The following is a 23,951-nucleotide window of genomic DNA, read 5'->3' as shown; positions in this document are numbered from 1 at the left end:
TTCTTCTTCCCGGGGGCTGAGGTCCCCCGCGCCGTTCCTCTCTGCCTCGCTCTGCCAGCACCGCGCCCACACTCCCCACATCCGAGTGTGAGCACCCACTACGCCAGGCACGTGGGCCGGGCGGGCTGGGGGCGGTGACGCCATCTCCTTTCCTTCCTTCCTTCCTCTTGCTGCGCAGCCAACACGGGGATTGTCAATCACACCCACTCCCGGATGGGCTCCATAATGAGCACGGGGATTGTCCAAGGTAATGGTGGGCGGGGGGAGCAGGGTCCCGCGGGTGTGAGGGTGCCCACCGCCGGGCGCCCGCCTGCCCTCTCGCCTGCGCTCTCTCTCTCTGACTCTGCCGTGGGTCTGGGCGGGCGAGGGGGCAGAGCTGGCTCCTCAGTGCCCACACCCCGCCCCACAGGGTCCTCCGGTGCCCAGGGCAGCAGCGGCGGCAGCTCCAGCGCCCACTACGCGGTCAACAGCCAGTTCACCATGGGCGGCCCCGCCATATCAATGGCCTCGCCCATGTCCATCCCAACCAACACCATGCACTACGGGAGCTAGGGCCCTCCGGAGTGGAACGGACTGACAGCACCAGGAAACCAAATGAAGACCCTGCCCACCCCCCCTCCACCCGGGTGGCTCTCACCCTTGTACCGGAGAAGCCCAAACACCCGCTCACAGCCCTCTTTGCTATGGGAACTTGAACACTTTTTTACACGATGTTGCCGCCGCCCCCAGCCCGCTGCCCGCCCACATCTTGGCCCTGAGCGCGTGTCGCTGCCATATTTTACACACGATCGTGTCGTGGGAGCCCTGTTACCCGCTCCTGCCCTCTCCACCCTGACCTGGGTTTGAAATCTTCTGTAACAGGTGTGTCCGGGCCTGACAGCTGCAGGCCTGGCAGGGAGGGAGGGGAGCAGCTGCCGCCCGCGCCCCCCCTACCCCCTGCCATCCCCCGGCCCCTCAGGCCTGCCCCCTGCCTGTCTCCAGTGGGAAGGCAGTCCTGGCCAGGCGGGGCCTCCCCTTCAACTACCAGGCCTTGGTCACAATGGGCGTGACATGCTGCTTTTTTTAATTTTATTTTTTTACGAAAAGAACCAGTGTCAATCCACAGACCCTCCGAGACATCAGGCCGGCCGGGCCGAGCCAGCAGCCCCTCTCCCCGACTCAGAGGCTCAGTGGCGAGGGGCAGCCCTGCCGAGTCTTCAGGATGGGGCGGGGCCGGGCCTCTGGAGCCCCTCGGCCCCCTCCCACCAAAGGGTTCACCTCACACTTGAATGTACAACCCACCCGGCTGTCGGGAAGGCCCTCCGTCCTCGGCCCCTGCCACTTGCTGCTGTCCTGTCCCTGAGCCCCTGCAGGTCCCACACCCACACCAAGAGCTAGAACAGGTGGCCTCGTGGGCCCTGGGGGGAAGGGTCACTGTCAGCCGCTTGAGCAGACACAGAAACCTCAAGGGTCTGTCGTGGAAGGCATCCTTTTTCCTTGTAGCTAACGTTAGGCCTGTGTATCCCCTTCAGTATTTGTAGATGCTCCAGTCCCTACTACTATGATGGCATTTTGGCCCCTCCCCAGCCTGGGAAGGGGCCTTGCAGGGACCTCTCCAAAAAAAAGAAAAGAAAAAAAAAACCTAATAAACAAGGAAATGTATGTTTCAGCACAGGCAATTTTCTTCTACTTCTGCTCCCCGTTTCTAACACCCCAAAACTCGGATGTGGTGGAGCTCAGGCTAGGCCCAAGGCCCACTAACTGGGCCCCCCAGGAAGAGCAGGCACAGCCGTGGCTGGGGTGGCCCCCTGTGCTGCCCGCCCATCCTGGCAGGTGGCCTGTGGGGCAATGGCTGCCCTGGAAGCTCCCTGTTCTGCCCCTCTCCCGCCTTTATATAAATTCTTTGAATCACCTTTGCATAGAAAATAAAAGTGTTTGCTTTGTAAGAAAAGTCTGGAAAGTAGCAAAATCATCTCGAGGTCTCAGGGGAGCCTTCAGTCACCGTCTGGGGGGCAGGGCAGGCAGAGGCACCCCCTTATGTTGGGCCTGAAAGAGAGAAACTCCTAGGAGTGGCCCCATGACTTCTAACCTTGGGATGGGGGCCGGAGACCCCCTCAGCCACAGCTGGAAACAGTTCCTCACCTGCGGGCTCCAGTCTTCCTAGGCTGCTGCGGACCTTGGTGGGGGCGGTGACAGTAGTACGGTTGGGGGCTGAGATGTGGCCTGGTGGGGAGGTGCTGCGGGCTCCAGAGGTAGCGGCTGGAAGAAGTAAAACTGAACCGAGAGAAGCCTGGGTCAGCATCAGAGCCAGCAAGCCAACCCCTACCCCAGGCCCAGCCTGTGCCCACCCCAGCCCGGTACCTTACAGCCCGTGGCCAGGAGGGCGTGGAGCAGCACCACCACGGAGAGCAGCAGCACAGCCGCCCACCGGGTGTCCTCACGGACAACGGGCCAGAGGGTGAACACCAGGCCCGCGGCTGACAGGGCCAGGGCCAGGGCCCCGGAGAGCCACTGCAGCCATGGGACAGGGATGAGCCACAGGACCTGGGGACGACACAGGCAGCTGCTACCAGGTTGTCCCCGTGGTGCCCGGGGCCCACCCGTCCCTGAGCGCCACTCACCACAGTGGGGATGAAGACAAAGAGGGAGTAGCCATAGACGCACACCGTCTCCAGGAAGGTGTAAGGCCCCATGCGCTCCCGGACACCCTTGCGCCACTGCAGGAAGCCCCACAGCGCCAGCGGCACGAGCCACGCGTAGCAGTAGATGGCGGTGCCGGCCACGGTCACTGCGGGCAAGGCAGGTAATCGCCCCTGGGCCACGGCACCGCCTCCCCCCCCCGCCCGGTACCAGGCCTTGCCCACTTCACTTACCTTTGTGGAACTGGGGGCTGTAGTGGATGGAGGGGTCCCTCCTCTGGGCCAGTACCAGGGTCAGGTTGCCGGTGACGGCCAAGACAAAGGCCAGTGTGGCACAGATCCAGAAGGGGCCTGCGGGCGGGGCATGCTCAGGGTCCCAGGGTGGGACCTCCCAGGACAGGTGACTCGTCCCATCTTGTCCCAGCCTCTTCCCAAGCTCCGGGCTGCCTCCACCCCCTCCGCCCCCCCATCGACCCGACTCATCGACCCGGCGTCACACCAGCAACAAACTGGCAGCTGAATCCAGTGCTGGCGCCCAGCACTCATCGATGGCCTTTGACATAGCTGACGCCCTCCTTCTGGAAACACTCTCCATGTGGTTCCCAGGACTTTACGTTTTTGCTTTTGTCTCATCTCACTGGCAGCTCCTCAACCTTTTTGACTCCCTCAGCTCTTTAACAGCGGGGAGCTGGCCTGGGGCCCAGTCTTCAAACCTCTTCTCTGCATTCATTCACCCCTTGTATGATCTCGTTCAGCCTCAGGGCCTTATGCCACCTCTGTGCCGACGACCCCCAAATGTCTCAAGTCTGGGCATCTGCCCTGAACCTGCAGCTCCTATTCAACGTTCCCACTCCACCCCACCACACTCACCCTTTCCCCCCGAGTCGCACGCCTTTCCGCATCAGTAAATAGCAACTCCCGCTTTCTGGTAGTCCAGCCAAAAACTCTGGAGCCTCCTTATCTCCTCTCCTTCCACCCCACATCTGACGTGTTGGCTTCATCTTTGACGTGTGCCAGAATCCAACACCCGGCGCTCTCCACCCCAGGCCAGGCCCATCATCCCGCGCTGGACCTCAGCAGTCGCCTCCTCCCTGGTCTCCCAGCTTCTGCCCTCCCCCCACCCTGCCCCCGCCCCGGGCCCAGAGCACCTAAGGACACTTAACTAAGATCCCTTCTCACCACAGCATAGGAGGCCTGTGTGATCTGTCCTGTCACCTCTGTGGCCTCCTGGCAGCTCACTCCAGTCCAATGACAGTGCTGCCCTGCAGTGCAGGCCTGTTTCCACCACATCCCACTTCTGTAATGTTCTTCCCCGGGGTCTCCCCACACCCCGCCCTGACACCAACCAGGCTCATTCTCTCACCCTCCTCAGAGGGGTCTTCCCTGACCAACCCGTGTGAAATCACAGTTCCCATCCTCTAAACCCTGTGCTTCTCTCCCTAGCCCCAACGCCCTCTGCAGCCTCATTTGGCTCTATCTCCCTGAACAGAGTGTAAGTTTCACGCTCTCCGTGAGTGATTCTGCTTTGTTCTCAGCTGTATACTGGGGCCTGGCACTCAGTCCACATTTGCCCAATGAATAATCAAATGAACTGAATGCACAACCTCACTCACCATACAGGTCTGGCCGATTCCGCAGATGGTGCCGTACAAAGTTGTGGCCGGGCCGGGGCAGCAGCGAGCCTTTGATCCGGTCCAGGACCTGGGGAGCAAGGCCGGGGCCTAGGATGGAAGCCCGCCTGGGGCTCTTCACCACCCAGGAGGAAAGGGGTCAAGCTCCTCAGGGGCTCCTGTCTTCCTATGGCCTGGAGCCCGCCCCTTCCCCGGGCAGCCCCCGCTCAATATCCCAGTGTCCCACCACTCTGAAGGACGCTTCAGGGCCTGCCATCTTCTTCTTTGCTTCCTCTGCCTCCAGCTTGGCTGCCCTGGACTCCCCTTTTGGCTCTCTCCCCCCTCCCCATTAACAGTCGTCAACAAGTCCTAGTCCTGGGCGTTCTCCTTCCCCCATCTCTCCCAACGTGTTACCTACTCCGCAGCCCTGGTTTATTACCATCTCCCACCCTGGCCTGGGGCCTCCGATCCATGTTCCATGCTACTCAAGCGTCTCCTGCTCTAAACCCTTCCATGACTCCCCAGCACCCTTAGGATAAAACCCAGACTCCTTAACGTAGCTCATGAGGCCCTTGGTGATCTGGCTTCTCTCCGCCAGTCCCCCACCTCACTGTCCAGCCTGAGTGACAGGTAGCCTCTGCAGTAGTGTGTGCCTTCTCTCACCTTTGGTCCTCCGCATGTGCCGTTCCCTGTGCCTGGAACATACTTATGCTTCCCTCCACTCTTCCTGGCTAGGTCTGCCTTCTCCTCTAAGTCTCAGCAAATTCCTCACCTCCTCCAGTGGGCCCTTCCCTAACCCACCATATCACTTGTGTCCCCCATGTTCCCAAGAGTCCTGGTCATGCCACGTCCTTGCAGCACACACAGTCACACCTACCAGCCTGGGTAGGAGCTCTTGTTCTCCCAGGTGCATATTGCCAGCACTTGCCCAGGGCCTGGTGCACAAGAAGTGCTCAGTGACTAGTGGCTGAACCCCAAGCGTGACTCCAAGTCCCATCCCACCAGCTTTCCCGGCCTGACCTGTGAGGTGTCCACGTCAAAGAAGCTCTGATAGTAGCTAAAGGTCCAGAAACCAGGCTGCTGCTTCTTCTCCTGTAGGAGCTGCACAGTGCAGGCTTTCAGCACTTGAGGGGTGGCAGGGGTGGGTGGCTGGGACAAGGGGCAGGGCACGGGGACTTATGGGACTCACCGCGGTCTTGTCACTCTCCTCCACCTCGTCCTCAGCTCCGTAGCTGCCACCTGAGTCCATGGCCACAGCCACGTGCTGCTGAGGAACTAGCTGATCACCTCTGGTGGTGGCCTCATTTGGGGTCTGGGCCAGCAGATTAGTAGCTTCCTCGAACTCTGTCAAGAAGGCATACGGGACACAGGCATATTTGGGAGTCAAGACAATTTAGTTTCGGGGCTTCCCTGGTGGTGCAGTGGTTAAGAATCCGCCTGACAATACAGGGGACATGGGTTCGATCCCTGGTCTGGGAAGATCCCATATGCCGCGGAGCAACTATGCCTGTGCGCCACAACTACTGAGCCTGCGCTCTAGAGCCCGCGAGCCACAACTACTGAGCCCATGCGCCACAACTACCGAAGCCCACGTGCCTAGAGCCCGTGCTCTGCAACAAGAGAAGCCACCGCAATGAGAAGCCTGCGCCCTGCAGCGAAGAGTAGCCCCCGCTCGCCGCAGCTAGAGAAAGCCCGCGCACAGCAACGAAGACCCAACACAGCCAAAACTAAATAAATAAATAAATTTATCAAAAGCAAACAAAACAATTTGGTTTTGCCCACTGCTCATCTAGGGGCCAACGCTAACCGTAACCACCTGGGTGTTCACCCCCAACTCAGGGCACGTCTTCCTCAACTCTGGTGAGTGGGAAAGAGGTGTGTCCTCTCCCTTCTAACATGGGCCCGCAATTGAGGGCTGATCCTGGAATGAGGTAGAGGCTCGGGTTTGAGGCCTGAGTTTAGGGCGGGAGCGGGATTCGAGTTAGGGATGGGTTTCATGCCTGGGCCGGGGTTCACAGCTGACTGGGGTTCGGGTTAGATCTGAGCTGGAACCTGGATGGGAGGTTCAGGCCAGCGGAGGGGGCAGGAGTCGGGCCCGGTCGCGGATGCACTCACCGTGGAAGGCCAGCTCGTCTGCCGCTGCCATGGTCGCTCAGGGCCGTCACCGCATCCCGCTCTGAGGACAGAGGCCAATCAGGCCCGCCCCCGACCTCTCTCGGGGCCCCTCCTGGAGGCTAGCCTCAGCCCCGAGCCCGGTCTGGCGGCTAACCGCACCCACCGGGGCGTGAACTCGCCGCTCCTGCCCCACAGGTGCACCCACAGCCCCCTCACCTTCGGCTACCTCAACCGGCGGGGCCCCGGCTCTCTGCGCCTGCGCAACCCGCCTGCCAGCCACAGACGACCGTACTCCGATGTGACAGGAACATCCGGCGTCGGTCCGTATTCTACCCTCTTCCGATGGGAATCCACTTCCGGCAGTGTTGACGCTTGCGCAGAAGAGACTCCCCGGGCCTTCTGCTTCGCCTACCTGGCGTTTCTCTTCGGAGTACGGACGCAAAGCCGGAAGACAATGGCGGCGGCCGTTCGGAAGAGATTTTGGCCCCGAAGCCGTGCAGAGACTGGTGACACTGCGGCCGCAAAGCCCGGCGTGTGGGCACGGTTGGGTGAGTAGCGGCGGGAGGCGGCGGGGTGGGCGGCCGCAGCGGCCGCACCGCCCTCACCGCGCTTCTCTCCCCTCAGGCGCCTGGGCCCGCGCGCTGCTCCGGGACTACGCTGAGGCCTGCGGGGATGCGGCGGCGGCGGCGAGGGCCCGACCCGTGCGGGCGGCCGTGTACGTGGGGCTGCTGGGTGGTGCGGCGGCCTGCTGCGCCCTCGCGCCGAGCGAGGCGGCCTTTGAGGAGGCGCTGCTCGACGCGTCGGGGACCCTCTTGTTGCTGGCGCCCGCCACGCGCAACCGCGACTCGGAGGCGTTCGTGCAACGGCTGCTCTGGCTGCGGGGTCGCGGCTGCCTGCGCCACGTGAGCCTGGGTCTCTGCTCGCTGGTGTACGAGGCGCCCTTCGACGCCCAGGCCAGCCTCTACCAGGCCCGCTGCCGCTACCTGCAGCCCCGCTGGGTCGACTTCCCGGACCGGATCCTGGATGTGGGCTTCGTGGGCCGCTGGTGGGTGCTGGGGACCCGGATGCGCGACTGCGACATCAACGACGACGAGTTTCTGCACCTGCCGGCACATCTGCGCGTCGTCGGGCCCCACCAGCTGCACTCGGAGGCCAACGAGCGGCTCTTCGACGAGAAGTTCAAGCCCGTGGTGCTCACCGACGATCAGGTGGACCAGGCGCTGTGGGAGGAGCAGGTCTTGCAGAAGGAGAAGAAGGACCAGCTCGCCCTGAGCCAGGCCGACCCGCTGGTGCCGTCGGAAGTCGCGAGATGAAACCCAGACCAGCCTGGGTCCCGATCGGGCTCTGAGCCCCGGCAGACTGTTGGCCCGGGATTGTGCAGTTGGTGCGAGTGAGCCTCAAACGCGGAGTGACGGAAATAAATTATTTGCACTGTTCTCTCCCTGCGTTTTCACAAAATCGGGGGCCTCCCTCTCACCTGTTGCTTGTGAGCTGACGCTAATTCAGAGCCTCCTTGGTCTAGGAGTTGGGGAGAGCAGAGCGGCGTGCCATGTCATGTTCAGCACTGCCAGAGTTAGCAAGGAGCATTAGACTGAAATAAGCCTTTTTTCACTGGGCTTCACAGCCTGAGATATCACAGGTGTTAGGTAACTCCCAAGTTCTACTAAGAACTTTGAGACTGACCTGGGATAGGTCAAGTGCCCTCTCCACACCTCAGATTCTTTTTCTGTAAACGGGAGCACAATCTGCTCGGGGTGTTAGCAAAATCAGAGACCACCAGAATGCACTTGGTACCTAGCAGGCCCTCGCGGTGTGCAGTGGGGCTGAGTGGGGAGGATTGCAGCTCTGACTCCACACCCTTCCTGCCTGCCCCTGGGAAGGGAGCACAGCTCCCCAGCTTCACCTGCAGCCCCGCAGGGCTGCCCCGGGAAGTGCTCAGTAAACGGAGGCCCACAGAGCCGGGAGCCTGGGTTCGCTTCTCTCTCAGAACAAAAGGATGCTTGGCTATAACAGGAACGTTTTCCAGTTCTCTCTTTTTCTTTTCATACTTAAGTAGCTTGAATCACTTCAGCTTTCCAGGCCAGTCCAGGAGTTGGCCTCTAGATGTCCTCAGGGGCTGCAGGAGCCGGGCCGGGCGAGGTGCCTACTGTCCTCGCCAGGCACGCGGGGGCGCAGGTGAGACACGGGCAGAGGTGCTCTGCTCTGCCTCACCCAGGCCAGCCCCTCTGGCTGTGTGTCTCTGGCCCTGTCTTCCGGGACCCCACAAGTGTGCTGGGTGCCCCCGAGAGGAGGCCCGCCCGTGACCATGGGGCAAGGCAGGCCTCCCACCCGCCAGAGCCCCATGGACCCCTGCGAAGAGCTCGGGCACCGCATGGCCATGACACACACCAGGCGAGCCTGGAGTTTAGAAAATCACTGCCCACTGACCCTGCAAGGGACCCCCTTCTTTAAGTATCACAGAATGGGGACACCCCAGCTAGGAGCGTTGGCCCCAGGCCCTTTTCCTTTCTTACCTGTCCCCTGTTGCCACACCTCCTTTGAGTCTTTTCCTGTGATCACCTTCTGCTTCCTGGAGCTCTGGCCCCCGCCTGCCCACCTCGTCACCTGCCTTATGTTTTCCAAATTTCTTCTGGCACTGGGGCCTCGTGGGTTTCCCTTTATTTCCCCTTTATGTAGATCTTTTCCTTGGAGCAGAGCCCCATCCTGCCAGGGCAGGGATTCTTTCTGTCTGCCTGTCGCCCTCTGCCTGGAGCAGCACCTGGCGTGCAGTAGGCGCTCAGTGAATACTTGTCAGATGCACCAGCATGCCAGGTGGGGGGTGGCTGCAGCTGCTTGTCGGCTGCCACTTGCCAGTCCCGGCACACTGCTGTGCCCTCCACTGTGGCAAGGCCTGTTCTCGTGGGGACACTGGTATCCTCAGCCCGCGGCACCTCCAGTTCAGGCTTTTTGCCTACCCAGCAGCTTCTAATTCAGGTGCTTGCTTGGGAGATGCTCTCGGCTGTCTGCCCTGTGTTTGGGGGGGCCGGCTCCCTGCTTCTCTCACACAGTCATTAAGTGTAGCTGGAGGTAGGACCACCCCCCCCACCTCTGGGCTGGAGGTGCCACAGATGAGCGTCTGGGCCACCCTTCTGGCTGGGGCCCCTGTTACCTGTCTGGGCACAGAGGGCAGGCCAGGCCTGGGCATGCTGGCGCAGGGAACTCAGTGGGTGTGCCCTGCGTGGTCTGGCCGTGGTGCGTGAGGCTTCCTTGGCGGGCGGGACAGGAGACCACTGCAGTGCCTTGTGCTGTGGTCCCTTGAGGACTGATGACGGAGTATGAGCTCACGGTGGTGGGTGCCAGAGGCGTGGGGAAGAGTGCCCTGACCATCCAGCGCGTCCAGAACCACTCTGTGGATGAGTACTTTCCCACCATAGAGGTGAGCCGGCCCGGCTCCCGTCCACAGCCCAGCTCCTGACACGGGCTTGTCTCCCACCCACACTGCAGGAGGGGTCTCCTTGTCATTGGTCCTGGGGGCCATGAGAGGAGCGAGGGAGGGTCCCAGCCCTGGAGGGCCGGCTGTCTCTAAGCAGTGTCCTCCCCAGGACTCCCACCGGAAGCAAGTGGTCATCGATGGGGAGATGTGCCTGCTGGGCATGCTGGACACGGTGGGCCGGGAGGAGTACAGCGCTATGCGGGCCCAGTACACGTGCACCCGGGAGGGCTTCTTCTGTTTGCCGTCAACGACGCCAAGTCCTTCAAGGGCCAGATCCTTCGAGGACATCCACCAGTACAGGTGAGCTGCCCGGCAACCCTCGGGGGCCTCCCGTCCGCTCTCTGCGTGTCCCGGGTGCAGCCGAGCCCACAGCCCACTGGCCAACTCACACCTTCCCCCTTGCAGGGAGCAGATTGAGTGGTTGAAGGACTCGGACGACATGCCCAGGGTGCTGTTGAGGAACAAGTGTGACCTGGCCACGTGTACCGTGGAGTGTTGGCAGGCCCAGGACCTGGCCCGCAGCTATGGCATCCCCTACATGGAGACTTCGGCCAAGAAGGGCCAGGTGAGCCGGAGCTACCCCCCGCCCCGCCCAGGGGCAGCTCCCTCGATGCAGAGCAGCCGCTCTGGCTCTGGCTGTAGCTCCAGGACCCTCTGGGACCCTCTGGGACCCCTGTTGCCCAGCAGCCCCTCACGCTGTAAGTCTCCCTGGACGTCAGGACAGCGAGGAAGGCCAGCGTCTGGGTCTGGGCCGACACAGCTCCCGGGGGATGTGGAGGTCCCTAGAGAGAGCTGCCCTGACCAGGCTGGAGCGGTGACCCTGGGGCCCCAACCCCTGTACCCCCAGAGCAGCAAGGAGGTCCCAATCGGCCCAACCCCCCAGGAGGCCGTGGGGGAGTTGCTGAGGACAAGCCTCCCAACAGGGTGGCCCTGGGGATCAAGACGGGCAGGGCCCAGCTCCCCGTTTGCGGGGCGGGGTGAGGAAGGGGCTGGGGTTCCACTTGAGGCCAAGGCAGTGGTCCCCACAACGAGCTGGCCCCCTCTTGCCAGGGCATGGAAGATGCCATCTACAAGCTGGAGCACAAGAACCGGCAGCACAAGGCGAGCAAGCTGGGCCCGCCCGCCCCACAGGGGTGGCCTGGGCTGCCTGAGCTGCAGGGCCTGCTCTCCCAACTGAGGCACAGGCGACAGGCGTGGAAGAGGCACCCGCAGGGAGGATGCAGGGAAGGAAGCTCCGGCCCGCCCAGGTAGGAGACGGAGGGACCATGGGTCTGCCGGGACCCCTTGCGCAGACTGTCGTGAACTGATGCCACTGGCCCCCCAGCTATCACTCTTCTCAGCCCCATACTGGCCCACTGGGCACATGCTGAGTCACTGTAGAGAATCTGATGGGCTTGACCCTGGTGTTGAGCTGAGTCTGGGAGGCCGTTGTGCGTGTGGCCCCCCAGGAGGCATGTGTGAACCTCAGCTTGGTCCTGCTGGTGGCCCCTCTGTCTCTGGGGGCCCCGGGTGCGTCCTGCAGAGACCCCCTGGGTGCTGCAAGAATGGGCCAGTCTAGCACGTAACACATGAAACTTTATTCACCTTCAACCAGCAAAGGGGGAAACTAAGACAAAGGGTGTCCCTTCCTCTGGGAGGGAGGCTTTCATAGGGAAGGGCTCTGGGGGCGGGGAGCTCATTTGGACTCCGGCTGGGGTCGTATCTCCTGAGTTTTGGGGACCCTGAAAGGCAGTAACTGACTTTGGCAAAGGCAAGGGTGCAGCCTGTTGGGTCCAGCCCGCCCAGAGTGCCCTCTGCTCTGCCTTGTGGGGCCCAGATGGCTGCGTGGGCTCTGGTATCGGGCCAGCCCTGCCTCCTTATGTGTATGGGGGTGCGGTCGGCCCACCTGCCCCTGCCACCCCCTCGGTGGAGGTGGCCTGTTGCTCCCAGAGCCACCTCAGGTCACCGAAGTGTCCTTGTGGGGCATGTCTAGGCCCCAGCTGGTCATGTGCGGCTCCGAGAGGGCCCGCCTGGCGTTGGGCCAGAATTCTGGACTGGCCCGGGTGGCCCCTTTAGGCACCATTCTGGCTGGCGGGGTGCTCATGGCGCGCCTGCCCTCCCGGGGCCCAAATGCAGGCCAGGCCAAGCCCTTCAGGGTCAGGACTTTGTGCCGTGCAAGGGGGGCACCGTCCCGCGGGAAGGCCAGCGTGAAGCAGCAGGGCGTGTCGCTGGCTTCCCGGAGCCTCGGGGTCCCTGTGCTCACAGTCACCTTGTCTTCTGGAGGCCCCTGTGTGTCCAGCTTCTCTGGGGACACAGACGTCAGGGGGTTGTAGGCACGTGCGCGGCCTTGGGGCAGCTCTTGGGGCGCTGCCCTGGCTCCGCTGTGGCCGTGCTGGTCACTGCCCCGGGAGGGGCGCTGGCTGCAGGTGCCACAGGGCAGGAGGAGCGTCCTGGGCCTGGCAGCGCTGTCTTCAGCAGGCTGGGCAGAGCCAGTGGCAGGGGGCCTCAGTGGGGTTGCAGGGCCAGGCCTGTCGTACGGCCCTGGGGGTGGTCCGGCCAGGCGCTGCAGGGGAAGGGACCCAGCCTTCTGGCTGAAAGCTGATGTCCGCGGGCCACTTGCCTGTGGCCTCATGGTTCACTGGGAGGTTTGGGAGGGAATTCCATCGCCGTGGCAACAGCCAATCCTGAGGGCTGTCCTGGGCTGTGGACCGGCAGGCCAGACGTGGAGCTGATGTTCCTTGAGGGAATGTTCTGGAAAGAGCAGATGGGGTGGGGGCTACCTCCCTTGGGGCCCCACAGGAGTCTGGGTTACTGGAAACGTTCATCCCTGCTAAGATTTCGATTAATAATGTGGCATCTTCAGGATCAAAACTCAAGTTTCATGACAACAGCAATGCTTGTTAGGCCTCGAGCTAATTGTTAAAAAATCTTTCCGCTGCGGCGAGCACCTGGCAGCCCCATCAAGTGCGGGTCTCATCAACCCAGGAATTAGGTGCTGTTTCTGTCCTGAAACGTGGAGTCTGCACCCCAGCCTTTCTGCTCAGTCTAAGATTGGGGAGCCCCCTACATCATCTCTGTGACCCTGTGCGCCTGCATCCTTACCATCGCGTAGAACCCCCTGGAAGGGGCAGGGCCTGGGCGCGGGGATACTCACGGTGTCATACACGGAGTAGGCTGCCAGCACGTGGAACAGGGCTTGCTGCCTGGGGAAGGGCACACAGGGGTGCTTGTTTCATGCTGATGCTCTTGGTTTCATATTGTCTGACAAACCCTCATGACAAAACAGGTGTGCTTAAGAAATAAGGAAAAAAAGCAGTGAACTCTTCAGGACACCTCAGTGTGAAACATTTTTCATGGGTAAAGTGTACATGTAAGGAAACGCATAGATTCCAGGTGTACCGTGTGATGAGCTTTGATTTTCTTTATTTTTTCAGTTTGCACACGTAACAGCTCAGTCTCTGGGATGCACGGCCTGTGGGTTTTCACACAGGGTGGGGCCGCTGCATCCGCCCTCCAGCGTCAGCCCCCAGCCTCGCAGCCCCGGCAGCCACTGCTCCTTATCCTCCCGGGGTTGCGCCTTTTCCAGAACGTCCTGTGAATGGAGTCATACATGGGTCTGGATTCTTTCACTGAGCAAAACAAGTCTAAGACTCACCCGTGCTTTGAGTGAATCAATAGCTGGTTCCCTTGTGTCCCTGAATCGTAGTCCGTTTCATGGAATCCCACGGTTTTTCCATTCCCTCTTTGAAGATCATCTTGGTTGCTTCCAGTTGTTAACAATCATGAGCAGAGCGGTGAAGATTGCATGCAGGTTTTATGTGGGTGTATGTTTTCTAGTCCTTTGGGTAAATCTGAAGGAGCATGATTGCTGAGCACATGGTGAGGGTGTGTGCGGTTTTGTAAGAAACCCGCAAGCTGTCTCCCATGGTGGCTGCGCCGTATGCATCCCCGCCGGTGCTGGACGGGAGTTCCTGTTGCTCCACGTCCTCGCCAGCGCTTTGCTTCTTATTCTGCACGAGGCTTTCATTAGGTATACGATTAGCAAATCTTTTCTCCCACTCTGTAGCTTTTTCATTCTCTTAACTGTGCCTTTGCAGAATGACAGTTTTACATTTAGATACGGTTGTACTTGTCACTGCTTTCCATCATGATTTTATTGAAGTTCCTTACTGATGGGCACTCGTGTTTTTCTGATCTGGCAAATGCACAAGGGCCAACGGAGGGCTCCAAGCTCATGCTCTTCCCACCTGTAGAGGATGCTGTCTGTCACCTCCGCGCTCTTAGCTTTAACAGTGTGTTCATGGTACCTGATGACCCCCAGCCAGAACCCCCTGAGATTCCTCGACCTTCCCTCATGGTTGTGACCTCACTGCTGAGGTGAGACGGACATGGTGACGTTGATTTGGTGCCAATGTGCAATCTCTTAGGAGCGAGGTGATCAAGCATATTTTATCATTCCTTCCTTTTTTTTGTGAACTCTCCCTTATCATTTCTCATATTTTTGCCTTGTAAGAAATTGATTTGTAGAAAGTCCTCATCCATTAAGGGCATTAGAACTGTAAATGTTTTCCCCCAGTTTCATAGTTTCTTTGAGTTTGATTAGGGATTTTCCCCCATGCAGATACTTGATTTTCATGTGGTTGAATCAGCCAGTTTTTAAAGTGGAATCTAGGATTTTGTCTGACTTAGAAAGGCTTTTGGTAATTACAGTAGCATTAGTGTAACCTTTATCTATGTCTTGTAGCTGGCGTGCCTAGTCCCTCTTTCATGCTTTTACAGGGTTTTCCCAGCAGTTCTCGCTTAGTTACTCTGCATGTGAACTTTCGAATCAGCTCCTCTAAGTCCCGAAACAGCTGGCACGACATCTTCTTGGGGCTCCTCCATGTCACCGACTCAGGTCGTGCACGTCCTCAGGGCACGGCACCCCGTGTGGTCTCTGACTCCCCCCCACACCCGGTCGTGGGGAGGGGTCGGCAGGCTGGGCACGTGGTCAAGTTCCTGCAAGGAGGGCCCTCGGGGGTCTGTAACTTCTCAGAACTAAGACCCCACTAAAGCACAGCAACGTGAATAAGGCCCTGCGTGGGCACCACACCAGCCTCCCTGTGCTGTCGGCCTGGTTCCACCACGTCACCTGGCGCCGGTGTCCCCCTCCAGCTCTGGCTCCCGAGGAGGCCTGTGCGTGCCTGGGGTGGGGTGGGGGGCGTCCCACTCCTCCTCTGCACCCAGAGGAGCTGGAGCAGATGGGTGCTCCCCAGATTTGTCCCCCAACTCCGTCTAGGAGTGGCTGGGGGTACAGACTGAGGGGCGGGGGCACGGGCTCCAGGACTGCCCAGAAGGGCAGGAATCAGCAGACTTTCCCATCCGTCACCCCTGCCTTCCGTCCTCATGACAGGAAGGGCCGGAGCCCAAGCCAACAGGACTGGGTGGACCCTCCGTGCCAGGCGCCCCTGACCAGTCCCAGCGGTCGAGGTGGCTGGGGACCGGGGACGTGAACTCACCACTCGCTGTCAGCTTCTGCCCCACAGTCAGGGTGTCAGGTGGGGCCCCATAGGACAGGAAACAGGACAGAATTGGAAATGACTGTGGCCTCAGCCGGTTCTGTGCCCACGGCCCTCCTTCTGTGCAGCCCCCGACCCACAGGGATGGGACAGGCAGTGACAGCCCAGGCCCTCACTCCCCAGGGGCAGGGACGAGGGGCGGCACCCCCAGGGCCCGGACCCTGCTCAGCCGGCCCTCTCCTGCCCCCTGCTCCCGCCCTTGAACCCTGGCCCCAGCACAGCAGCCACCCTGGCCTGGAGACCCCACGGGCCATGGACCCCGTCCATCCTGTCCCACCTCTGGGCGTCTAAGCCTCCTCCCTGGAGGGAAGGAGAAATAAAACTCCCTGTTTGCATAGGACATGGTTGACTTCAGAAAATTACAGGATATCGACAAAAACACGTGTAGAAAGACAGAGAGGGCTCAGCAAACCCATATATGTGTCAACGGGTGCCTCCCTGCTGACAAGGATCAATGGCGTGGAAACCAAAGACACCGTACCGGCTACAGTCACTCCCCGGAAAATAAGATATTGATATATACATATAACCGAATCACTTTGATGTATACCTGAAACATTGTAAATCAACTATACTTCAATTTTTAAATAAGAGCAAAAAAAAAAAACAAATCTAAAAGCCAGCAAAACCCAATTCTCTGTGGTGATATACAGGGAGTCAGGGCATACTAAACACTGGTGTGATTCATGACAGACAGCCACTGTCTCTGGCCTTTGGGGAGGGGCGGGCTGGAGACTTGAGCTCTCTTGGAAAAGCTTGGGGGGCTGGGTATGTGGATGTCTGTTGTGTGAGTCTTCATAGTTTTGCATCTCTTAAATTTTGCATAGTGAAATGTGGAACATCGGATGAAACTGGGAGTGGGTCAAGGGAACAGCAGCCGAGTAGCTGGCTGGTCTTTCATTTTTCACCGGATGAGGTCACCTGCTGCCTGCTCAGTACTGCCCAGGCATAGGGTCTCTGGGAAATCACAGTTTGGAATTAAAGATGAGCGTGAAACTACCTCTATTCCCTTTTCCAAAATGTTCAGCAGAAATTTGGGCCCAGGCACCAAAGCTCTATTACTTGGGGGAAGAGTTTGCAGAGACGTACCGACTGTACGGGAGCTCTCTTGTAAGCACGGTCTGAAAGCAAACAGCCCACAGACTCCAGTCTTTCAGGGGTGCTTAGCAAATTAAGGAGTGAAAGCTGGGTTTTTGGAAGTAGGTTTTAAGGACTGTATTTCTTGGAGTAGTCCCATAAAGTGTATATTTGTTGCAGTGTGGCAGTGTCTAAAAATTGAAATCAGTGTAAATGTCCAGGAGGAAACAGTAGTTAACCCCAGGCCCATCCTTCTTAGGAAATAGCACAGTCATCAACAGGAGGGCGAGAATTATATGCACGACATGGAAGGATGGCCAGGTTATGTCATGAACTAACAAAAGCAAGTTTGGAAGAGTTTAAATTCCCCAAAGTAGAATTGCTGGGTTAAAAGATGTGTGCATTCACACTTGTTTGGGTGGCTACAATTTTAAAAAAAACTTGAAAATAACAAGTGTTGACAAGGGTGTGGAGAAAATGCAACCCAACAAAATGCACTGTTGGTGGGAATGTAAAATGATGCAGATGCTGTTTTTGGTGATTCCTCAGAAAGCTAAGTGTAGAATTACTGTATGAGCCAGCAATTCCACTCCTAGGTGTGTATCCAAAAGAACTGATAGCAGGGAATCCAACAGATACTCATCCAACCATGTCCATTGCAGCACCATTCACAATAGCCAAAAGGTAAAAACAACCGTCGTGTCCATCCTCAGATGTACGTGGTCCATCCATACAATGGAATACTATTCAGCCTTAAAAAGGAAGGACATTCTGATACCTGCTGCACCATGGATGAAACCTGAAGATATGCTGAGTGAAAGAAACTGGTCACAAAAGGAAAAATACGGTATGATTGCATTTATATGAGGTCCCTAGCGTAATCAGAGTCATAGAGACAGAATGTAGATTAGAGGTTTCCAGGGGAGGGGTGAGGGGGATGAGGAGTTAGTGTTTAATGGGGACAGAGTTGCCCTTTTGCAAGGTGAAAAGGGACCTGAGGATGAATGGTGGTGATGGTTGCACAACAATGTGCATGTACTTAATGCCACTGAACTGGCAGCTTAAAAATGGTGAAGATGTTAAGTTTTATGTTATGTGTATTTTATTACACACACACAAGCTACTTAGAGGAAAAAAGGAAATCATACAGTTATTTGAGGAAACCATGGGATTATCCCTTTCTAAGCTTTTCTTAGGAAAAGCCTTCCTAAGTATGGCTCTAAAGCCAGAAGATGAAACTCTGATAATCGACTCCATAAAATAAACTTCTTTGTGGCCAAAGTCAAAAACTTACTAGGAAAAAATATTCACATCCCAGATCCCACAGGTTCAGGGCTCAGTCCCACGAGGTTGTCCCCACTTCAGATGCCAACTGCAAGTCCCAGGCTGCCCCTGGTACTTCTGACTCAGTGGTTAAAGAAGGGGTTTCGGGCTTCCCTGGTGGCGCAGTGGTTGGGAGTCCACCTGCCGATGCAGGGGACACAGGTTCGTGCCCCGGTCCGGGAAGATCCCACATGCCGCGGAGCGGCTAGGCCCGTGAGCCATGGCCGCTGAGCCTGCGCGTCCGGAGCCTGTGCTCCGCAACGGGAGAGGCCACAACAGTGAGAGGTCCACGTACCGCAAAAAAAAAAAAAAAGAAGAAGGGGTTTCCACGACCTCTCCTCAAGTTTGATAATTTGCTAGAACAGTTCACAGAACTCAGGGAAACACTTACTCATGCCTACGAGTTTATTATATAATAAGGGATACAGATGAACAGCCAGATGAAGACATACATAGGGTGAGGTCCGGAAGGGTCCCGAGCACAGGAGCTTCTGTCCCCATGAAGTTGGGGTGCACCACCCTCCTGGCACGTGGACAACTCACCAACCCAGAAGCTCCCTGAACTCCAAACCTTTGGGATTTTTATGGCGCTTCATCACGTAGGCAAGGTGGATCATTAGCTCAATCTCCAGCCTCTCTCCCCTTCCCAGAGGATGGGGGTGGGGCTGAAGTTCCAAGCTTCTCACCATGGCTTGATCCTACTGGCGCCCAGCCCCCATCCTGAAACTATCCAGGGCCTCACCCAGAGTCGCCTCATTAGAACAAAAGGGACTCCTGTCACCCAGGAAATGACAACAGGTTCAGGAGCCAGAGCCAGGATCCAGAGCCAGAGACCAATATATTTTCTGTTATTTCACGTATGCCAACACCATTTATTGAACCCTCTGTCCTTTCTCCACAGTTTTGAGATGCTGTCTTTTTTTTTTTTTTTTTTGGCCGCACTGTGCGGCATGCAGGTCCCCCAACTGGGGATCAAACCCACCCCCTCATCAGTGAAAGTGCAGAGTCCTAAGCACTGGACCACCAGGGAATTCCTGATACCGTCTTTTTAAAAGAAAATTTATTTTATTGAAGTATAGTTGATTTACAATTGAGATGCCGTCTTGATGATCTATTAAATACCTGTATTACAAAGTGAGTTTTACATTACAATTTACTTAATCTGTTATCGGCTAATTCTTTCTAGAGAAAGCTATAATGAATATTCTTGTACATATATCTTTGCTTCCCGCAGCCCCCCCCCCACCCCCCGTCCACCTAGAATTGCTAGTTTAAATGGGGTGACTTTGGAAATTGATTTAAACAAAAAAATCTAGCAGAGTCTTCAGTTCTGTTTGCTTTCAATTCCAAACGGGAAAAGGGAAACATCGAGAATCATCTTAAGGTTTAGCAAAGAAAACTCAGGAGTATTTAAACACTTCTGAAGCTACCTGATGGTTTTAATATGACCAGGACAACAACTTAAAAAGATAAATAGTCTGAATTAAATTTTTTTATTAAGTGATTAAAGATACTTTCATGGGACATAGAAGTAATCTTTGTGGTGTGGGTGTCTTACAGGCCTCCCTTTGTAAGATACATTTGCAAATTCATATTTCCCAGGCAGCCTGCTTTTCTACAGCTGTGAAAAAAAGGGATAGTGAGAGAGACAATTGTCTCCTTATCTTGCTAGGAGTTCTGTTACTAGCAGTTTGGAGATGGTATTTTAAGGCCAAAACATGAAATTCCTTTATTTAGCCTGAAGCCAGTGAAAGCGTGTAGGCTTAAGAAGCTCAGAAATTTAAAACAGGGAGGGAATTCCCTGGCGGCCCAGTGGTTCGGACTCCATGCTCTCACTGCCAAGGGCCCGGGTTCTATCCCTGATGGGGGAACTAAGATCCCACAAGCCGCATGGCACAGCCAGAAAAAAAAAAACCAAAATTAAACAGGGAAAAAAGATAGATGGGGTTGTAAATGACACATGACTTGAGGGATTTATGTCCTATGGCTCTGCATTCTTTTAAGACATTTGATGCATTATTGCCAAATTTCAAGGACTTCTTGTCTGAAGGCAAAGTGGTAACAGCCCTCTCCCCTCGGGAAGGCTTCACCTACAAGGTGTTTAAGACTCAGGAGGGGTGAGAGCGAAGATTCTGGCCAGAACTAGAGAGCCACAGGGGTGGCAGGATGAGGGGCTTGGCACTAGAGTCAGCCTTGGGTATCCACGGGTTCCACGTGCTGGGATCCAACTGATCTCGGGTGGCCTCAGCCTGCAGAGGCTTGAAGCAGGATTTCGGTTCCAGGCCAGAGATTGAAGTCAGGCCACAGCAGTGACAGCGCTGAATCCTAGCCACTAGACCAGTGGCGGGTGGCAAGGCCCTGGCCCATCAGCTGTGTAGAAATGAATTTCCACATAGAGACGGAAAGTAGTGAAGCAAGTCAAGTGTTTATTAGGAGGAAAAAGGGTACCTGTGGATAGACACATGGGCGGGCTCAGAGCAAAAGTCGCGCCCTAGTGGGAGTTTGTATCACTCATATGGGGCATTTCTTCTGGGTCTCCTTTGGCCAGTCATCTTGCTTTGCCTGGTTCTGAGTCCAAATTTGGTTTATCTCAGGGTCCTCCCATGCGTGGGTGCACATCTTAGGCCAGATGGATTCTGGCTAAGTGGCCTATGGGTAGGTTGACATCACCTACTATATCGGTGGCACTCCCTCCCTTTTTGACCTCCAAGGAGCGTTTCTGTGCGTGTGTAGTCAGGAAGGTCTTCTTGACCTCGAGAATGAGGCATATGTGGTCCCTTATCTGGGCAGGGCTCAGCTCCTCCTCCCTCCTGCTATTTTGGAGTGTCTGTCCACAGGGGACGAACTCCACCAGCCCAGCCTGGGACCCATCTATCTCCTGCCTTGCAACCAACCATGGATGGAAAATACTCAGGAGAAAAAAAATTCCAGAAAGTTCCAAAAAGCAAAACTTGAATTTATAACTATTTACATATCATTTACATTGCATTTACAACTATTTACATAGCACTTCTACTGTATTAGCTGTTGTAAGTAATCTAGAGATGATTTAAAGTATATGGGAGGGCTTCCCTGGTGGCGCAGTGGTTGAGAGTTCGCCTAACGATGCAGGGGACACGGGTTCGTGCCCCGGTCTGGGAGGATCCCACATGCCACGGAGCGGCTAGGCCCGTGAGCCATGGCCGCTGAGCCTGCGCGTCCGGAGCCCGTGCTCCGCAACGGGAGAGGCCACAACAGCGAGAGGCCCGTGTACCGCAAAAAAAAAAAAAAGTAAAGTATATGGGAGAGGGCTTCCCTGGTGACACAGTGGTTAAGAATCCTCCTGCCAATGCAGGGGACACGGGTTCAAGCCCTTGTCCGGGAAGATCCCACATGCCGCGGAGCACCTAAACCCATGCACCACAACTACTCAGCCTGCAGTCTAGAGCCCGTGAGCCACAACTGCTGAAGCCTGCGCGCCACAACTACTGAAGCCCGCACGCCTAGAGCCCGTGCTCCGCAACAAAAGAAGCCACCGCAATGAGAAGCCCACGCACCGCAACAAAGAGTAGCCCCCGCTCGCCGCAACTAGAGAAAGCCTGCACTCAGCAAAAAAGGTCCAATGCAGCCAAAAATAAATAAAAATAAATAAATTTATAATAAAAATAAAAAAATAAAGTTTATGGCAGGATGTGTGTAGGTTATATGCAAACACTGTGCCATTTTATATCAGAGTCCTGAGCATCTATGGATTCTGGTATCCCCAGGTCATGGGCAGGGGGGGTTGTCTTGGAACCAATCCCCCTGGATACCAAGCGGTAACTGTACTGGGTTTTTCTACCCCTCAGGTCCTGAAGCATCATGCAGCAATTTAGGGAAATCTTTCCACACTGCGTTAAACACTGGTGTAATCTTTTTTTTTTTTGAATTTTATTTTATTTATTTTTTTATACAGCAGGTTCTTATTAGTTATCCATTTTATACATATTAGTGTATACATGTCAACCCAATCTCCCAGTTCATCCCTCCCCACCCCCCGCCGCTTTCCCCCCTTGGTGTCCATATGTTTGTTCTCTACATCTATGTCTCTATTTCTGCCCTGCAAACCCATTCATCTGTACCATTTTTCTAGGTTCCACATATATGCGTTAGTGTACGATATTTGTTTTTCTCTTTCTGACTTACTTCGCTCTGTATGACAGTCTCTAGATCCATCCATGTCTCCACAAAGGACCCAATTGTTGTAATTTTTTTAAATTTTTAATTGAAGTGTAGTTGATTTACAATGTTGTGTTAATTTATGCTGTACAGCAAAATGATTCAGTTTATATATATGTCCATTATGGTTTATCACAAGGTATTGAATATAGTTTCCCGTGCTATACAGTAGGACCTTGTTGTTTATCCATTCTATAATAGTTTGCATCTGCTAATCCCAAACTCCCAATCCATCCCTCCCCCTCCCCCTCGGCAACCACAAGTCTGTTCTCTATGTCTGTGAGTCTGTTTCTGTTTCGTAGATAGGTTCATTTGTGTCATATTTTAGATTCCACATATAAGTGATATCATATGGTATTTGTCTTTCTCTTTCTGACTCACTTCACTTAGTATGATAATCTCTAGTTCCACCCATCTTGCTGCAAACACTGGTGTAATTTAAACACATACTGACCTTTTAATCCCCCTGCCCTACGACCCAGGCTCATCCTAAGTGAAAAATCCAACACTCCTCTCTGCTGTTCAGCTAAGGATGCCTTGGGTTTCTCTCTCACTAAATTCTCCAAGATACTCTACTGATTGAATTCTACAAGTCACAGAAGGGAGGCAATGACATGATTCTCCCTTGCATGTATGTATTTTGGCCCCATGCGGCTTATGCGATCTTAGTTCCCCGACCATGGATTGAACCTGCACTCCCTACAGTGGAAGCCTAGGGTCTTAACCACTGGACCGCCAGGGAAGTCCCTCTCCCTTGTATTTAAAGTGTGTGAGGGACTTCCCTGGTGGCGCAGTGATTAAGGATCCGCCTGCCGGGACTTCCCTGGCAGTCCATTGGTTGAGACTCCACGCCTCCACTGCGGGGGGCACAGGTTTGATCCCTGGTCAGGGAACTAAGGTCCCCACGTGCCACGCAGCGGGGCCAAAAAAAAAAAAAGAATCCGCCTGCCAATACAGGGGACACGGCCTGGTCTGGGAAGATCCCACATGCTTCGGAGCAGCTAAGCCCATGTGTCACAGCTACTGAGCCTATGCACCGCAACTACTGAAGCACACGTACCTAGAGGCCATACTCTGCAACAAGAGAAGCCACCACAATGAGAAGCCCACACACCGCAACGAAGAGTAGCCCCCGCTCACCACAACTAGAGAAAGCTCGCGCACAGCAATGAAGACCCAACGCAGCCAAAAAGTAAATTTATTTAAAAAACAAAATAAAGCATGTGAAAAGGAGAGCAGGGGATTGAGTCAGTCACCATCCACCTGTGCCGGGTCAGGCCAGACTGTATGTTAGATCTTGGGGACACCAGGATGATCTAACACTTGCCCTGCAGAGTATCAAGGCAGTCAGACACCATCACAGAAAGGACAGCACATCTGGGGGGATGGGAACCAAAATGTCAGCTAACAGCGGTCCTTTGCCTATGGTAGGAGAATGAATTAGGATTTTTTTCCTTGTTGCTTACCAATATCTCCTAAGTATTTTACATTAAATATGTAATTCTATAATTCAAGTTAAATAAATATTAAAGAGCTGGCAGTAGACTAGAGGATGCTTTGGTAACAAGGGAGGGGGCTGGGGACACAGAGGTACAGTGGACAGGATGGAAGGTGGAAGGGGAGGAGAAGGGTCCAGAGCTGAGGGATGAAGCTTCTGCTCCAGCCAGGGGAGTGACAGGGACCAGATTTCCTCTCCCATCTGACACAACTCCCAACTTGGGCAAGATGTATGAAAGAAGGTTTTCAAGACACTGGACATGTCTTGGAGGGACAGTGGCTCCTGAGACCCACGTGACCGCACCAGTGTGCTGCTTGAGAAAGTTCCAGGCTGTGGTGCTGGGGACCACGTGCTTCGGAGCCCGTGCGTCACAGCTACTGAGCCTATGCACCACTCTCTCCCTGAGCGCCCAGGGAGCTGAGAGTCCAAGCAGACCAGGGCAGGCAGACACCACCCGAGTGGCCCTCGCAGGGAATGCGTGAACACGGGGGAGGATGTCCCCGC

At 55.9% G+C, this 23,951-nt stretch overlaps 4 protein-coding genes across 13 annotated transcripts in view; 3 read left to right on the top strand and 1 right to left on the bottom strand.

The window, feature by feature from the left end:
- CARM1 (coactivator associated arginine methyltransferase 1) overlaps positions 1-1,629 on the top strand; it is a 41,172-nt gene extending 39,543 nt beyond the window's left edge. Inside the window, exon 15 of the mRNA XM_060297114.1 lies at positions 179-1,629. Within this exon, the coding sequence (XP_060153097.1) occupies positions 179-552 (374 nt within the window). The 3' untranslated portion in view covers positions 553-1,629. The remainder of the gene's footprint in view (positions 1-178) is intronic.
- On the bottom strand, positions 1,055-6,693 carry YIPF2 (Yip1 domain family member 2). 6 transcript variants are annotated; one of them, XM_060297116.2, is made up of 9 exons: positions 6,560-6,693; positions 6,344-6,404; positions 5,418-5,572; positions 5,249-5,329; positions 4,232-4,319; positions 2,853-2,969; positions 2,601-2,767; positions 2,341-2,523; positions 1,055-2,253 (listed from the first exon to the last, which is right to left on the bottom strand). In XM_060297116.2, exons 2-9 carry the CDS (start codon positions 6,372-6,374, stop codon positions 2,140-2,142), a joined length of 936 nt encoding a protein of 311 aa, XP_060153099.1. In that variant the 5' UTR covers positions 6,375-6,404; positions 6,560-6,693; the 3' UTR covers positions 1,055-2,139. The 6 variants fall into 6 exon arrangements, with proteins under 6 accessions (XP_060153099.1, XP_030735595.1, XP_030735594.1 ...); XM_030879735.3 differs by having other exon boundaries at positions 1,055-2,042; positions 2,122-2,253; positions 6,344-6,631; XM_030879734.3 differs by having other exon boundaries at positions 1,055-2,025; positions 2,122-2,253; positions 6,344-6,629.
- Positions 6,694-6,741: 48 nt separating this feature from the next.
- On the top strand, positions 6,742-10,064 carry TIMM29 (translocase of inner mitochondrial membrane 29). Of its 2 annotated transcripts, XR_011377356.1 has the most exons (3): positions 6,742-6,891; positions 6,968-7,727; positions 9,925-10,064. XR_011377356.1 is itself a non-coding variant. In XM_030879726.2 (2 exons), exons 1-2 carry the CDS (start codon positions 6,798-6,800, stop codon positions 7,654-7,656), a joined length of 783 nt encoding a protein of 260 aa, XP_030735586.1. In that variant the 5' UTR covers positions 6,742-6,797; the 3' UTR covers positions 7,657-7,779. The 2 variants fall into 2 exon arrangements, 1 of the variants encoding a protein (XP_030735586.1); XM_030879726.2 differs by lacking the exon at positions 9,925-10,064 and having other exon boundaries at positions 6,968-7,779.
- The window catches only part of LOC115865209 (GTPase HRas-like), a 51,344-nt gene continuing 35,314 nt past the window's right edge, over positions 7,922-23,951 (top strand). For 2 of the 4 annotated variants that reach the window (XM_060297121.1, XM_060297120.1), the window contains exons 1-4: positions 7,922-7,989; positions 9,925-10,115; positions 10,221-10,380; positions 10,866-11,062. In XM_060297121.1, the coding sequence (XP_060153104.1) occupies positions 9,961-10,115; positions 10,221-10,380; positions 10,866-11,062 (512 nt within the window). In that variant the 5' untranslated portion in view covers positions 7,922-7,989; positions 9,925-9,960. Of the gene's footprint in view, positions 7,990-9,924; positions 10,116-10,220; positions 10,381-10,865; positions 11,063-17,142; positions 17,335-21,086; positions 21,825-23,951 lie in introns of those variants that run through there. The other 2 variants (XM_060297119.2, XM_070045322.1) reach the window with 2 other exon arrangements.

This window comes from Globicephala melas, chromosome 3 (assembly GCF_963455315.2).
Source record: "Globicephala melas chromosome 3, mGloMel1.2, whole genome shotgun sequence".
NCBI lineage: Eukaryota > Metazoa > Chordata > Mammalia > Artiodactyla > Delphinidae > Globicephala > Globicephala melas.
This window is presented reverse-complemented; position numbering and strand designations above follow the sequence as displayed.

Bases quoted from the DNA above. Each gene is read 5' to 3' on its own strand.
- YIPF2 (XM_060297116.2), bottom strand. From the start codon at position 6,374: ATGGCAGCGGCAGACGAGCTGGCCTTCCACG. The intron at 5,330-5,417 runs GTGAGTCCCATA...TGCACTGTGCAG, and splicing joins AGGAGAGTGACAAGACCGCG to CTCCTACAGGAGAAGAAGCA. The intron at 2,524-2,600 runs GTGAGTGGCGCT...TGTCGTCCCCAG, and splicing joins TTGTCTTCATCCCCACTGTG to GTCCTGTGGCTCATCCCTGT.
- TIMM29 (XM_030879726.2), top strand. From the start codon at position 6,798: ATGGCGGCGGCCGTTCGGAAGAGATTTTGGCCCCGAAGCCGTGCAGAG. The intron at 6,892-6,967 runs GTGAGTAGCGGC...CTCTCCCCTCAG, and splicing joins CGGCGTGTGGGCACGGTTGG to GCGCCTGGGCCCGCGCGCTG.